The 15,560-nt window shown below is 37.7% G+C and overlaps 3 protein-coding genes across 3 annotated transcripts; 2 read left to right on the plus strand and 1 right to left on the minus strand.

Moving 5' to 3' along the window:
• Positions 1-899: 899 nt before the first annotated feature.
• On the plus strand, positions 900-8,446 carry LOC146673817 (uncharacterized). The gene is made up of 4 exons (XM_085401023.1): positions 900-1,022; positions 7,577-7,632; positions 7,693-8,099; positions 8,265-8,446. The coding sequence occupies exons 1-4, from the start codon at positions 900-902 to the stop codon at positions 8,420-8,422; spliced, it is 744 nt and encodes a 247-aa protein (XP_085257149.1). The 3' UTR covers positions 8,423-8,446.
• Positions 8,447-10,364: 1,918 nt separating this feature from the next.
• On the plus strand, positions 10,365-11,229 carry LOC146673818 (uncharacterized). Its single transcript, XM_085401024.1, has 3 exons — positions 10,365-10,734; positions 10,820-10,937; positions 11,069-11,229. The coding sequence occupies exons 1-3, from the start codon at positions 10,633-10,635 to the stop codon at positions 11,227-11,229; spliced, it is 381 nt and encodes a 126-aa protein (XP_085257150.1). The 5' UTR covers positions 10,365-10,632.
• Positions 11,230-12,641: 1,412 nt separating this feature from the next.
• On the minus strand, positions 12,642-14,251 carry LOC146673819 (butyrophilin subfamily 1 member A1-like). The gene is made up of 4 exons (XM_085401026.1): positions 14,208-14,251; positions 13,705-14,006; positions 13,334-13,615; positions 12,642-12,655 (listed from the first exon to the last, which is right to left on the minus strand). Exons 1-4 carry the CDS (start codon positions 14,249-14,251, stop codon positions 12,642-12,644), a joined length of 642 nt encoding a protein of 213 aa, XP_085257152.1.
• Between the last annotated feature and the right edge of the window lie 1,309 nt (positions 14,252-15,560).

Raw genomic sequence — 15,560 nt, forward strand, 5'->3', positions numbered from 1 at the left:
AATTCATTCACATTTATAGTCTGTTTTTTCATAGTGCTCGAATAAAACGCCATATTTCCATATTTTATTCTAGGACTCGACTAGCTTCACATTCGGAATGACTGTTATTTTTGGACACTGGTACAGGCCCAGGGTCCAAAATTTCCCCATAACATCAGTGAGAGTACAGTTAGTAAGTACAGCTGTGACACTGAGTGAAATGAAACATGTGTCCTAATAGCACAACTGAAAAGGAAAGCCCTGCTGGCTTACTGTTAGTGTTAAAAAATGCTCTGGTTATGAGCACACGTACAGTATAATGTTTTACATGGAACAGGATCGCTCAGTTTAACCTCTGCTTTCCAAGCTCCTTACTACGATGACCGGGATGACAGAGAACCTTCACAGACACTCTGCTTGTAACAAGCTGCTCTGGCTCCTCCCCCTTTAAGCCAACCTTGCTCTGATTTTGTCTTTTTAAACACAACGTTTTTGTAGCAACAGCTTCCTCCATGATATTCCATTCAGAAAACCTTTGATGGATGCTGACTTTATTAAAGCAAACGTTGCTCTGAGATCAGTCAGTTATGAGATGGTGACGAGAACAGGATGAGACGACAAAAAAAAAGAGTGACCAGGTAAATAAGGTGAAACCGCACCGGCTGTAACAATTACAGTCTTGGAAATTGATATCACCATGGTGACAAATAACACCGAACACAATAATGAAAGCAATAAAGCCGTGGTAATCAAACATGCACATTTAATCCGTGCAGTTTGTAAAGCCGGTGGTTGTGGCTCAATGTGGTGTTAAATGAGGATTTAGAGGAAAGTGGAGCCTGAACATGGAGGGTCACAGTGGATATGATCCCCAGTGTTTTTTTCCTCTTTGTGGGCAGTTTGTGAGCTTCCTGTGAGTCATGTCCTGCTGGCTGGACCGGATCCTGGTTCACCGCTTCAGCAGCCTTAACACACTCAGGTTCAGCTCAGTTATTGTTGTTGTGTCTATCCTTCTGGTCTCTCTGTGTGTCACCCAGTATCCTGTTGGTGGACCATATATTCATGTGGTTGTTCCAGATAATATAATATAATATAATATAATATAATATAATATATGGTTCCACACAGTTCTTAACATTCTTAGCTTAAAATATATATAACCTAACAAATGTTTAGACTACTACACATGCGAGAGAAGAGATGCTGAAAAGAACGTGGGCATGCTCAGACCAGTATGTAACCAGTGGTGTAAATAGCTGTGACATTTAGTGTCCAGATTCTGGTACTGCTTTTCTCAAGCAGTCAGTTTAGTCCTTTAAAGGGTCAAAAATATCAAGAAAATTAAAGGATAAAAGAACAAATGATTTTAAATGTGGAAAGATTAAAATACAAGTTTTGCATAAAATGTGCTTATGCATTACTTAGTTGTTTGTTACTAGAGACACTAAGATAATGTATTTTGGTGTTTTTTATGACATGAAATTGCAATGAATGCACCAAATATGCTCACAGTGAGGGTGGAGTTTTAAGGAGCTGCTGGGAAGAAGGATTACTCACATTGAACAACTGCTGAATGTTGCTATAGTTACCCTCATAATTTAAAGATTAGTTAGTAAAAAAAATGTTAATGATTTGTAAGAAATGTGCAGCGAAATCCAGTCTGAAATATCACACAAGGTAAAATCACCGGATGTGCTTTGAATGATGAGAACAGTCAGTGTTTACTGACATCTACTGTTCATTTAATGGAATTTCATTGGAAGACGTGCAAATAAAGTTTAGGTGCAGCTGCCTTGTGTTTTATCATGACGAGACCCCCAAAAACAAAATTGAAGAATGATAGTGAAGGAAATTGTAGTCCTATAGAACTAAACAGGGTTCATGCATATTTACTGGACATGCACAAACAGCTGGCTATGAAATGAAAGTGCTATCTGAAGACTGCCTGTTTTTCCATCATTTAATCTGCTGTCATTTAAATGTCATAGACCACCTTTACGTCTTCATGAGCCAAACAGTAAAGAAAATGACCACACTTACACTGTTTATCCTGTACAAACTGCAGTTCAATACAATACAAAGTACACCTAAATGAATAAAATAAACCAGAAAATGAAGTCATATAATAGCCAAGAAAGACATAATGATGTAAAAAGACACAATAAGTCACAACCAAGTAAAAAGAAAAAAATCATGAACATATAGTTAAATAAATAAAAGGTTCAGTAAAGTTGTCAACAGCCTGTTTAAACAATTTCAGGGAGATTATCCATGTTCTTACCTGTAAAACTTTACAATTGGTTTCTTTATTCTAACATGATTTAAGAGCCATTTATTATTAAAATATGTAACATGTTACACTAGGGTGTTAGTGTTTCCTGCTGTGTTTAGTTTATCTGCAAAAGTTTCAACAGCTGGATGAAATCATGTAAATCCAGAAAACTGGGTGAGTAAAAAGTGAAAACAGCTGCTGAAAATAAAGTAAAAGAAATCTTTTGCGACACTTGTGATGAAATGTTAAAGAATAAAAAGCTGCTGTTATTTAGCTTGTTTGGTTAGTATGAGGCGATGAAATGTGAGCAGTTCGAGGGTACAGCTCAAACTACTTTTAAATGTTGACTGTAGTGAGATCAATGTGCCAACTGGAGCTTCAGGAAGGAACCGGGTGCGTTGCATTTCTGCTCATAAAGCCGTTAAAAACACTGTTTGCAATGCTACAAATTTCATTTGATATACCTTTATTGGTCCCACAAGGGGAAATTTCAAACGTGTCAGAGCATGTGCTTCCTCATTTTGTTTACATGTTGTGCTATGAACAAGCAGCAGCATTAGCATTTAAGCAGCTAAATGATTTAGAAACGGTCACCCCCACCCCTGTATTAGGGGTCACATCAGTGTGAAAAAACTTTAAATTTGTCATTCTAGTGAACAAAGGAAAATCCCACCAATATTTACATTAGCGTTTGTTTGAAAAAAAAAAAAAGACCAACTGACCAACAGCTAACCAAATTGTGGGGCTGAAAGTCTAAATTCTAACATCTTCTGAGTGACATAACCTGGATTTATGATGGGCCGGTGTCTTTCTAACAAAAACTAATGTAAAGCATTTGAAATTATTATGTTTTTCACTCTGTCTTAGAAACTCTGTTAGACCATGAATGGCAGCATGGCAGGCCACTCTTTGGCTATAGCTATTTACTATGTTGCTTGCATTGGTTTAAATTACTCTAACATTAGAACTGGTAGATTCAAAAGAGATGAGTTTAAAAAGGAATCTTAAAGAAATGTTTTGTGTTTAACCAGGACTTGACTGAGGCCACTGCACAGATTGAGAAAACCACAATGAACATCTGTCTCCAGAGGATGCACCAGGCAATGACTTTTCTGATGTTGGCATCATCATCGAGGGTATAGTAGTTCTTCAAGATCTGGATAACGTGACCTTTGCAGTAGCCATGCTGTTTGGACCTTTTTTATTCCTTCAACATGAGTTACCCATCGCAGCTCTGCTACACTTTTGAGGTGATTCAAAGGGTGGTAATGGAGTTGGATGCAACTCAGCTCTCAAGAAAAGCTCACAACTAAGACAAAACTGCTCCTGCAAGGAAAGCTCACTGTTATGCATGCAAGGTGATCAGCTCTAGGTGAGAGGACATTTAAATCTCACACTTGTTCTGCTGCATTTTTGAAGCTTAATTCCAGGAACAGATCGCAGGGTTCATTTTTATATACTCTGCAACTGCCATGAGGACGAGCCGTTTTTTTTGTTGTTGTTTGTTTTTCCTTTTGCTCTGTACAAGTTCTCTGTTGGTCTGTTTGGCAGCATTTTTAAATTTCTCTTTGTATTTTTTTCTTTTACTAGTGAAGAGATGTAGCGTGAACAGTTATACAGTCTAAATATCCCATATGGGTCGTGTGAAATGGTATTTTCAGTTTCATTCAGTTGAAGTAAAGAACGTTGAATATTTCTAAGTGTGCTGTTTTGAACCATGATGTCACAGTATGATCAGTGCTGTAATTTTTGACAGTCACTGTATCAATGTTATTTTTGCGTCTCTTGAATAAAGGTTTTGACCTGCAAGTGCTAATTTCTTTAGTTATTGGGGTAAAATGGGTAATGTTAATAGGAAGGTGTTTGCCAATTCAGTAACCTAATTTAATGTTAATGGAAACTAACATTATCTCAAATTGTTTAGTTATAATTGTTGTTTAACTGAATCTTGACGTCAGAGGCCTTAAATAGAATGTTTTGATTTGTTCTTTCCCAACATTTTTCAAAAGAAACAGTCTAATTTCTTTGCTGTGATTGATACCAGAGAACATGGAAGAACTGACATTATTTAACTGTTGATTTATGTAGATTCAGTGGAGGAGTAATGTCAGTTTAATTCTTTACCTACTGTCAATGCAGTGAAATTAGACATTTCGTTTTGAAAGGTTACTGGTGGATGCCAGCAACCATCTTGGAAGAGAACAATACAATCTGTTATAAGGCCTCCATTTGAAAATTGTGTATTTGATACTAGAATATAATAGCAAAATGTAATTTGAAGATAACATGTAGTATTTAAGTGACCAAGTAGTATTGGGTAAAAGTTATTGAATGGTGTTGGGATAAAGTGAGAAAATTGTGAAGGATTAAAATATTCCAAGAGCTCAAATTACTTCATCAAAACATGTTTAAGTCACATTTTATCAACACAAATTGCACAGGCTTATTGAACATGAATAAATTGTGTTAATTTAACTCAATTGTTTAAGTTGCTGCCAAAGCAAAACATCTGTGTGCAACAAATGTCCACCATTGAATTAAGTAAATCCAACAACATATTTTTTTCACTGCATTCTGAGCTGAAGAAGCTTCTGATAGGTTACTAGAGTCCATTTGGATAAATTGGTGGCACACCTGTGGATGCATATAAGGCAAAACACAGAGCCTGTTTCTTTGAAATGGGAAAATCAAGAGATGTCAACCAAAACACCAGGAAAAGAATTGTGGAGCTCCATAAGTGTGGCTCAGTTTTGAATACAATTTGGTGCCATTTACAATTAAGAAATACAGATAGTTTCTCTCTTTACTCTTAAAGTTAACAAATATGTTTTTTATATTCATCAATCTAAAAAAATAAACATTTAGTCTGATTTGATGTTACAATTAAAAAGTGTTTGTGTTTATCTGAAGAGTGTGTAAATATCTGGTTTCAACTGTATATTTGATGATGTTGGTGTTTGGCTTGATTGTCAGCACAAAGAGGGAGAGAGAGGAACAGAGAGGGAGAGAGAGGGAACAAGAGCAGGTGAGACACACATGTTAGTCAAATGGTTGTTTACCAAAAGTATCACTGTATCATAGGTATGTATCTCGTACCTAGTGTTTGATTTGAGATCAACTGTGTTATTACAGTATGTCAAAATGAAAACATGACTGTAAATTCAGACACGTGAGGTTGTGCTAAAAAAGATGATACCAAACAAGGCAAAGTAAATAGTTTTTAAAGGTAAAATGTGGAGGGAAAATCAAAAGTCGTTAAAAATGGCCAATAATACCCTGGACCCCAGAGGGTTAAACATTTTTTTTTTTAAAGTAACACAATAGTTACTTTTCAAGTAATTTATTACTTTTAGAATATTGTAACTCAGTTACTAACTCAGTTCCTTTTTTGAAGAAGTAATTAATAACTATGATTAATTACTTTTTCAAAGTAACTTGCCCAACACTGCTCAGGAGAACATTCACTGACTTCCTCCACAGTCTTCATATAGATGCTTGTGGGGGGTGTTTAACTCACTGAAACTCTTTGGACAGCAGCTACACACCTCAGTGACGACCCCTGAATGAGATATTGAGAGAAATGCTATGAACACATTCTTCATCACACTGAAACAGACTGACTAATAAAACCTGCTGCATTATTAAATACATTTATGTTTCATATCAGTCATGTGGTCTTCTTATTTTGCTCTTCCCTTTCAGCCAGGATTGTGACAGTACAGAAAATGAAATCTTACCTCAAACATATGCTTTTTCAAAGCATTGCAGTATCAGCGCCTGTGGTGCAGGTTTCCTCTGTCTGCTGTTTCCAGACAGAGCTGCTGGAGTCTGACCTGTGGCACCATCTGATACTCAGATATGCACCAGCATAAAACCAAGCAAACTTTGAACTATTCAGTCTGCTGGAGTTGTAAAACATGTAAAATCATCAACCATTACACGAGTATAACCACAAAGAAAAATATTTGAATGATTTATGTCTATACATTATTCAGACTTTTGTATAGATTGTCTTCCTGTTGTCAGGAATAATATGACATGGTGGTCACTTAATCCTGGAACTACATTAACACAACAATGCATTATTTTTTGTTCTACATTTTTTGTTGTTGTCATATACTTTATTCTTTATTGAACTTCTGGACGGTCAACCTAAAATCCTTCATATCCAAAGCCTGATACAGTGTGTTTTGTTTCTCTTCTGTTACTCCGATTAAAAGACACATTTCATAAAAATATTTACTGTCAATCTGAGAGACTCTCCTGCTGTCACTAAAAGTCTTCATGAATAAAACATTTAAACAACTTCCAGAACAAACTTACTATTTATTCAATGAACATGAGTAAGACTGCTTAGAGTTCCTGCTTTTCCACAATGAGCACACACAGCAACTCAGTACACCCACTGACAGTGTTGTAATCAAACATGGAGGCAAATACAACTGGTGGACCTGACAATTCTGGTATTCTGTGGCAAATGTCAGTCAGGCTCCACAGTGCTGGGCAGTAAGCACAGGGCCCACTAGAGGGTATTGGTTTCTCAGGCACCCTCATGAATTCTGTTTCTGGTTGTTGCTCAGAGACATTCACCAGTGACCTGCTGGAGATCATTTTTTAGCTCTGGCAGTGCTCATCCTGTTGCTCTGTGCACAAAACATCAGACATTTGAACTGCTGATGGTTTAAAGACCTTCTTTGACCCTGCCCACCTGTCCTAGAGTACCTGCCTGTCCTTGAATGTCCTCCATGCTCTGTAGACTGTGCTGAGAGACACAGCAAACCTTCTTGTAATGGAACTCACTGATGTGATATCCTAAGGAGTTGGACTACCTGTGAGATCCTAATGTTACCAGCAGTGACACTGACCCTAGCCAAATTCAAAACTAGTCAAAAACAGTCTGAAAAGATGAGGAGAGAAAACTGAGATTGGCCTCTAACTGTAAAACCATGGTTGACCCTCTGGGGCTCCTGATGCTCATTTCATTATCAACCCGCTCTGCTACTTCAGGGACCACATCAACATCTCAGACATTTTAATGGCTTGATGCTACACTCTGATTAAAAGTGTTACTTTACATGTTTTATACATGTATGACAATAACTTTTGAATTTAAATAAAAATGTGCATATTTACCTGAAACACACTCAGTGCTTTTCACAGCTGATGAAAACCAAAAACAATAAATACATTCTGAATGGTTTGTTGCTGCCTGCAGGCTCATTGGATCAGAAAGTTTTGTGAGTGGAGATTTTCCTTCTTCTAACTGTACTGACTGACCTTTGACCTCATGTGTTGATGACTCTTCACCTCTGTCTCCTCTCACAGGGAGAAGATGATCTGCAGGATCCTGCTGCTCATCATCCTCACCTCATGTGTGTCTGGTTAGTTTACAGCTTCACTTTATGAACTCCAAATAAAGCTCAACAACAGATTTGTTCCAGTTCTCAGTGTGTCTGCTCCTCTCTTTCCCGCTCTGTCTCCTCAACAGGATCATTTGTAGTCAATGTGACACAGACCTGCTATCAGGCAGAGGAGAACCACAACATCACACTGGAGTGGACGTTCACCACCAAACCTGACGGATCCACCAAAACTCTCAACATCCTCTGTGAACTCTTCATCAGTGATAAACTCTCAGTCCTGTATCAGGTTCATGAAGGTGTTGAGGTGTCAGAGTCTCAGGATGAAAAGTTTTCAGGACGAGTCCAGAGCGACAAAGACGCCCTCAGTGAAGGACGAATCAGACTCCAGCTGTCCAGACTCAGGACTGATGACTCGGGTCTGTACCTGTGTGAGGTGGACACTGATTATGGCTTCAGTGTTGGAAGATGTCGACTCAACGTCACTGGTGAGATGATTAAGTAGAAAAATAATAGTAATTTTTTGTACATCTGTATCACTGCTGTAGTGACTCAGCTGTTGAACAACAGATTTTATCAAGCTTTAACTGTATGATTCATTTATAACTGTAATATTTAATATTATGAAAGTCCAGATGGCTGACATTTAACAGCTGCTGATCAGGTCCAACCTCAGAGATCAACTTTGAGTGGAGAAGTAAAGAGTTGCGGAAAAGCCATGCTGAGCACTATACAGGGTCTAACAGCACTAACAGCTCCTCTGTCTGCCATGCTGGCTGCTTTCATTTGGTTTATTGTAGGAAGGAAATAAAAGAGCAAAATCAAAAAACAACAAGTTACCCTCAACCTAAAGACTACACGACTCTCTTCCTTTGACTAGTGGCGGAAAATAACTTGTAGAATAAAATGTAAAATTTCCTGGTTCTGAATTTAAGTTAATGCAGCTGAAATAATCTGCAATCTTATAAATAACATTTCTATTGTAATAATTGTTCATAAAAAAGTTTCTTAAATCGCTTTTGATAATTTCCACATAGTGATAAAATTTTTCCCCACACAGGGTGGTGTAGTGTTTGGGTCAGCTGGACCTGTAGGACACACATGTTTGTCATACTTTGCAAACACATCACATCACAGGACTTTCTTCCACATGACTTCCTCAAACGTGATCTCAAACCATTTTTACATCTCTGCTCCTCGGCTCACTTCCTCCATTCAGGCTGTTTTTCTTTTCATTTCCTCACAAAGACACAGATAAATATAAAGAAGAATGTTTTGTGCTGTGAATCATTCAGAGTTACTCTTGTAGACTCACAGAATAAAAACTCAGAGCTGGAAATGATCAGAATATTTTTTACTTCATGTTCAGATGTTGAAAAGCTCAGCTCAGCGACTTGTCGTCATGGTGAGTTCTTGTCCGTAAGTCACATGTTATGGAGTTTGATGGTGACCTGGATCTCTGCTCTAAGATGGTCTCAGGTGTTAATGCGAACGGTCTCCATCTGTGTCTGACCAGCCTGGCTGATGACCTTTGACCCCTTTGACGAGGCATACATGAACAAATTTAAATCATGTTTGTGTTTGTTTGTTTCTTACTTTTAGTTTCTGAAAAATGTAGCGAGAGAAATATGCAGCAAAACCTTCGATGACATTGATGACCACAGAGACCCTGGATCGACCTGCTCAAGCAGCTCAAAAGAAAAACATGGTCACCAGAAACAGACCAAAAACCAGGCAAACACTGTGACCACAGGTGAGAGTAGGGATCTAAATTGAGAGCTTTGCTTTTATGCACAGCTCTCTTCACCACGACGGACCATTGTAGCATCCACATCACTGCAGTCATGGTCCCAATCTGTCTATTGATCTCCTGTGCCCCTCTCCCCCACAAGGCCCAGAGATACTTAAACTCCTCCACTTGGAGCAGAAACTCATCCCAGAGTCAGAGTGAGGCCTTGACTCTTTTCTGGCTTAGGATCATGGCCTGAGATTTGTAAGTGCTGATTTTCATTCCTGCTGTTTCTCTGTGCAAGCTCATCAAAAATTAAAATACATGATGAGTTTTAGGTACAGAAAAAAAATGTTCTGTAGCTGAAGATGAACCAATAGCTACTGATGGATGTTTCAGGATTTTGATTGAAGTTATTGTTTCCTCTACTTTTACATGAAAGTGCTTTGGGTCAGCTAATATTTGTTTTAACATATGCTACATTGATGAAAGGGATATACATTAATCATATAAAACAATATTTATAACACATACATAAATACATAAAGTAATGTGTTTAGCTAGAGTAGTTTAATTTGTCCTGCGGTCTTCTCACTCTGCCTGTTGGCTCACTTGGTTCCTAGAGAACAAGATGTGTTACGGTATGTTTGTCATATTTTCTCTTATTTCAGTAAAATGTGTGGAACAAATGTCAGGCTGTTTAAATAATTGTAACATTGTATTATTGTAGTATTGTTGCCTGCAGGTTCCCATGAGTTATGTTTGTTAAGAGTTATGTGCTGCTGCTTGGTCCTCTCTCCTCCAGCTCCTGTGTTCATGCAAATTGCACCATATAAACGCTAAGAAAATAAAATTGTAGTGATGTGTGTTTATTGTATCCATTGAATCAACAAGACAGAGATAACCTACCAGTCAATTTGAAATGCTTGTTTCATGCTCGTAAGCAGAGTTGGATGCTGAACATCAGACAAAGCAAAGTTTCTCTCACATTTACATTTAACCCAAACACTAGTGATGTGACGTTCTGTATCGAGGCTTCGAAGCTTGTGTCGAGTAATGGAGGGGGCGTTTCCGCGATGCGCGTATCGAGGCTTGCTTCATTTATGGGAGGAGCTGAAAATGATGACGTCCGAAGCCTCGCTGCCCGGCTGTACCACGTGACTGGTTCATGAAGCGGTTCGAACTTTGCCGCGAGATATGACAGCGATATAAACCCCTCAGACTCCATTCAAAATGTGGGTGTTTGATGGAGAGTTGGGGTTAGTGAGAGTTTGGAGACAGTTTGGAGGTTTATGAGAGTGAGGAGAGAAAGTCAGGAGAGAATGGAGCCAACTAAGAAGAGGAGGATGTCCTCCCCTGTGTGGGAACATTTTGATCTTATTCCTTCCAACAAGGTATGTAAATTTCTACAGAAGATGTATTTTCATAATACTGATGGTGCAATACAATTTATGTTAAGTGGCTTTACTTTTGTACAAGGTGAAGTGTTTGCTATGTGCCAGGGAGCTGGGATATAACAACAACACCTCATCCATGCTTAGGCACTACAGAGCTTTGCATGAGAATAAGGGGAACACCGATTGTGGAGCAAGACCAGGTGAGCCATCAAATGCAATGATAATATAGCATGCAGTAATGTTACTAAATGATATAACAATATTATACAACTGTAATAAGTTACGTGTGTGATATTTATATTTGTGCTTTGTCTTTATTGTCTTTCCTCAGGAGAACAATCTCCAATAGATGAAGACCTGGTTACCATGGTGATTGAGGACTCCCAGCCATTTAGCATTGTGGAGGACAAAGGATTCAAAAGATTTGTTAAATCATTAAATCCTAGCTATGTTCTCCCCACTAAAAAGGACGTAAAAGCAGTGAAAATTTAGTTTTTACAGAATAAAATATGGGCAGGACTGACGCCTCAGTGTGTAGCTGTCCATACCTCAACGTTACAAAAGCACAACTACCGTCCACACCCCAACCACACCTCACAGTAAATGATCATTTCCATTTTAAGCATTTCCAAATAATCATTTTCCGTACTGCCAGTATAAATATACAAAGTATACTGCCATCACTACAATATACATGTTTTACACACTCCTTTTGTTGTTGACATTTACAGGCTGTGTGCAAAAGGCCACACTCTTCAAATTCATGCCAACTAATATTTTTACGTCCAGTAGGTGTCCTACTAGAGCAAATGAAGCTTCAAGAAGCTTTGCGCTGGGGTGAACCAATTGGATGAAAAGCTTCAGTGCTTCATGAAGCTTCATCTGCCCATCACTACCAAACACCTCTGGAGCATCTGGCTTTATAGACAACTTCTATCCAGCATGAATATGTAGCCCCCCAAATGTCACACATCATCTATGTCTTCCCAGAATACAGCGTTTACATTAGAATATGTTTTAGCCTATATAGTTAGGCGTTAGGTCTATAGTTAGGTCTCTGTGTCTGATCATCTGTGTACTATGTGGTATGTGTCAGTCAATCTATTATTATATGTAGACTTTGTGTGTGTTCTCAGTTGTGCGTTGAGTCAAATGTGAAAGAAAGCATCCCAACAGAAAATCAGTCAAATTCAGTTTGATTTATAGAGCGTTTTAATAAACAAGATCAACAAAACCTAAAAAAATTGAAAAGCAAAACAATAAAAACAACAATAAATACAAGGAAGTAGACATCGCTCATTTAAAGTTAAAAGCAAAGGAAGAAAATTATTTTTATCCTGCATTTTATATAACAGGCAGTGGCATATTAACGTGGTCAGGGGGTATAACTGAAAAAGCCATTCTGGTCATTCAGTTGAGACTTTGGAACCACCAGAATTAGCTGATCCAGGTAACAGTAATCCATACAGTGACATGCTCAATGCTGCATACTGACATCAGTTATTAACAACTAAACTTGATACACCATATTGGATTGGATTTAAACATTTAGCTTTTAGATGACACTAAAAAAAGAAAAAAAAAAAAGAAAAAGGGATGGGTTCTGTTCTGTTTTCAGTTTCGTCATTTTCTTTGATTACCTCACTCATTGCATTTTTTTCTCAAATTCCAGCAGTCCCTTTGTTGAGATTAGTTTTATACTCATCAAGGATTGGATGTCATTTTCTTCTTTTTTCTGTTGACGTCCATCATTCCTGTTGTCTAAAAATACAGATAAACAGCAGAGTTACTATTTGTGTAAATATTTGCTAGACTTGGATATTGTTTGCTGTAATCTGGGAATTAAGTGTAAATAGCTTTTTCATAATGGTCATAAACATGAATAGGAGAAAATTTAAACTGCATTATTTCATTTTTCCTGAAATAACAGATAAGAATTAGAACAGAGTTTCAAGTCAGTTTTAAGTATAGTCTTCCATGGTTTCACAAGGGGTTCCTCTTCATTCATTTATCCTTCTGCTTTTAATTCCTCACCTGAGATTTCCTAGTAAAATATCATAATTCCACCCATGGCAAATAACTTTTGCAAACACTGATTTAAATAGCACTGTAAATAAAATAAAAAAAACTAAAAAAAAGAAAAAAAAAAAAAGAAAAAAAAGATCCTTTCACAGCAATCGACTGAAACGTATGCATTTTATGATTTTTCAGAGGAAACACAAATCAGAAAAAAGCTGGAATAAAGAGGAACAAATTTCAACCGGCCTTTATGTAATTCAGTGACATATAGTAGTACTAAAGCAAAATAGTGTGTTGCAGATTCTGAGTTTCTTGTAAAGAGAAGATAAATTAATTAACAACCTACCAGTTTCCTTTGGTCTGAACTTCCATTTAATAGAAACAACAAGAAAAATCAGAAAGCAAACAACCACTACTACAGTGAGAATGATAACTTGAACAGTGGTTATGGTATCAGTTGTAAAATTGTCTGAAAAGACAAAAAGAAAAAAAAGAAAATTATATAAAACTGGTCACAAGGCAATTTTTTTATTATAATACAGCAAATTTATGTTTCTTAAACATGAGTCATTATTACCTGGAACATGTATGTGTGTCTCTCTGCTCTGGTTGGTGTTCCTCTGTTGGACTCTGCAGGTGATGTTGTTGCTGTGTCTCTTCTCCACAGTCACTCTGCTGCTGACAGTATAGAGGTCATCAGGACCTCTGAGGGTCTCTGTAGGTCCAGCAGAGAGGAGGTTTCCCTCACCGTCCAACCACAGCAGCTCAGGCTCTGGATACCAGCCTGCAGACTCACACTGTAACACCATCCTCCTGCTGTCATTTGACATCACCTTCATGACGGGTGTAGATGCTGAAGCTGATGAAGGGGGAAGAAGGTATTGTAAACTCTTTTCCACTGATCATAAAGCTTCTTTAAATCAGGTTTGTTTAAATGTTTAGACTCACCAACAGTGAGAACAATGGAAGCTTCTTCACGTATCCAGGGAATGAAGCATCTGTACGTTCCTTCATCAGAGAGTTTCACTTTGAATATTTTAAGCGAGACATTCCCTTTGATCAGTTCATCCACAAAGACTCGTGTACGAAAGTGATAAGATGGATTTTGGTTCTCAAACACCAGCCGTCCATCTTTATGAAGATGGACGACATCTGGCCCCTCTGGCCAACACCAGTAGGCGGTAGGTGAAGTGTCTTGCCCAAGGACACAACGACCGAGACTGTCCGAGCCGGATATCGTTTGCTGTAATCTGGGAATTAAGTTGAAATAGCTTTTTCATATTGATCATATTTATGAATAGGAGAAAATGAAAGCAGTATTATTTCATTTTCACAGAAGTGTGTAAAATTATAAGGAAGTTGTGAGTCAGTCATGGGTCCACCGGGGGCTCCTCTTCAGTGATTTTTCCTTTTCGTTTTTGATTCCTTACATGAGATTTAAGATTAAATACCTGGTACCAACCTGCAGTTTGTTGTTGGAGTACTCCACCCACATTACTGCAACTGGGATTTGAGTGGTTTGAAAGTGAGCAGAGTCTACATTTCCTCTTTGCATTAGCCTTTTTACAATGTCATGAAAAACAACTCTAGTTAAATACAGGAACTAATGACTGCTTGATTGTTCTGTTTTTTTTTTTTTGTTGTTTTTTAAATGGTGCTTCTTTGTTTAAGGTTTGTTGTGGTAAAAACACTCTTTCGAAACTTGAAAGCAAAGTGAATCACATCACAAATGAACAAAAACTTGTTTGGTCATTAATTATTTGTCTCTGGTTGAATGTCTGAATATAAAACATATAGATCTTAAACTATGATTTTATTTGTTGATTTTTCATGTGTCTTAAAACCTAACCATATTTGATTCTCAGCACTTTAAAGAAAAGCTTCATTGTTGGATTAAATGTCAGTCTGCTGGGTCACTGAAGCAGAAACTGACTTTTTGGACTTTTGTTTCTACCACATGAAACTACAGAAACATTTTTTTTTTTACTAAACTTTATTGTGATGTTTTACTGTCTCACTAAAGTCTGCAGAGTTCTGCTTGTATGATGTTTTTATGGTGAACATCAGCATCATTGTGTTTTTGTTCAAACTGCAGCTGACTTTGTTATTAAACATTTTTGTTTAAAAAGTTATTGCAACAGAGGTTAAAATTAAAAGGTTAAAATTAAAGAGCATCACTCACTACAGTAACAGAGACTTTAGTCCATGAGCTCCTTGGTCTTGCTGACGTTTAGGAAGAGGTTGTTCTCCTGACACCAATTCTCCAGGTTCGCAATCTCCTCCAGGTGGGCCTTTTCGGTGTTGTCAGAGATCAGGCCCACCACAACAGTGTTGTCAGCAAACTTGACAATGGAGGTGGTGTCTGATGCGGTTACACAGTCGTAAGTATACAGTGAGTTATTGGACTGTAACAGGTTTCATTCATAAAAGTGGCAGCATCGCGTCACTCCACCAATGACCACCTCAGTGGCTTCAAGTGTAGGATTAGCCTCTGCACTCTCCTTTTCTTGAACTTCTCTTGTCTACATCTTTCCTTTTCCTATCCCCGGTCATCTCTATTGCATTCGCAATAACTTAAAACTTAAAATAAATATAATAAATAAATAACAAGGATTAATCAAGTGGACCAGTATGGCAATGCTGTAATGATCCACTTGGCAAATTAAAAACTGTTGGGCATTTTTTTTTCTTGCCTGTCCCGTTTGGCTCTTTTGCCATCAGAATTATTGTCTAAAGGCGAAGAAAGATGCCCAACGGATTTACTTTACCAAATTGACCATCCCAGCCTTGCCGTATTGGTCTAT

Source organism: Rhamphochromis longiceps, linkage group LG3, assembly GCF_057381845.1.
Source record: "Rhamphochromis longiceps isolate RC_006_pf linkage group LG3, R_longiceps_female_GT1.1, whole genome shotgun sequence".
Lineage (NCBI taxonomy): Eukaryota > Metazoa > Chordata > Actinopteri > Cichliformes > Cichlidae > Rhamphochromis > Rhamphochromis longiceps.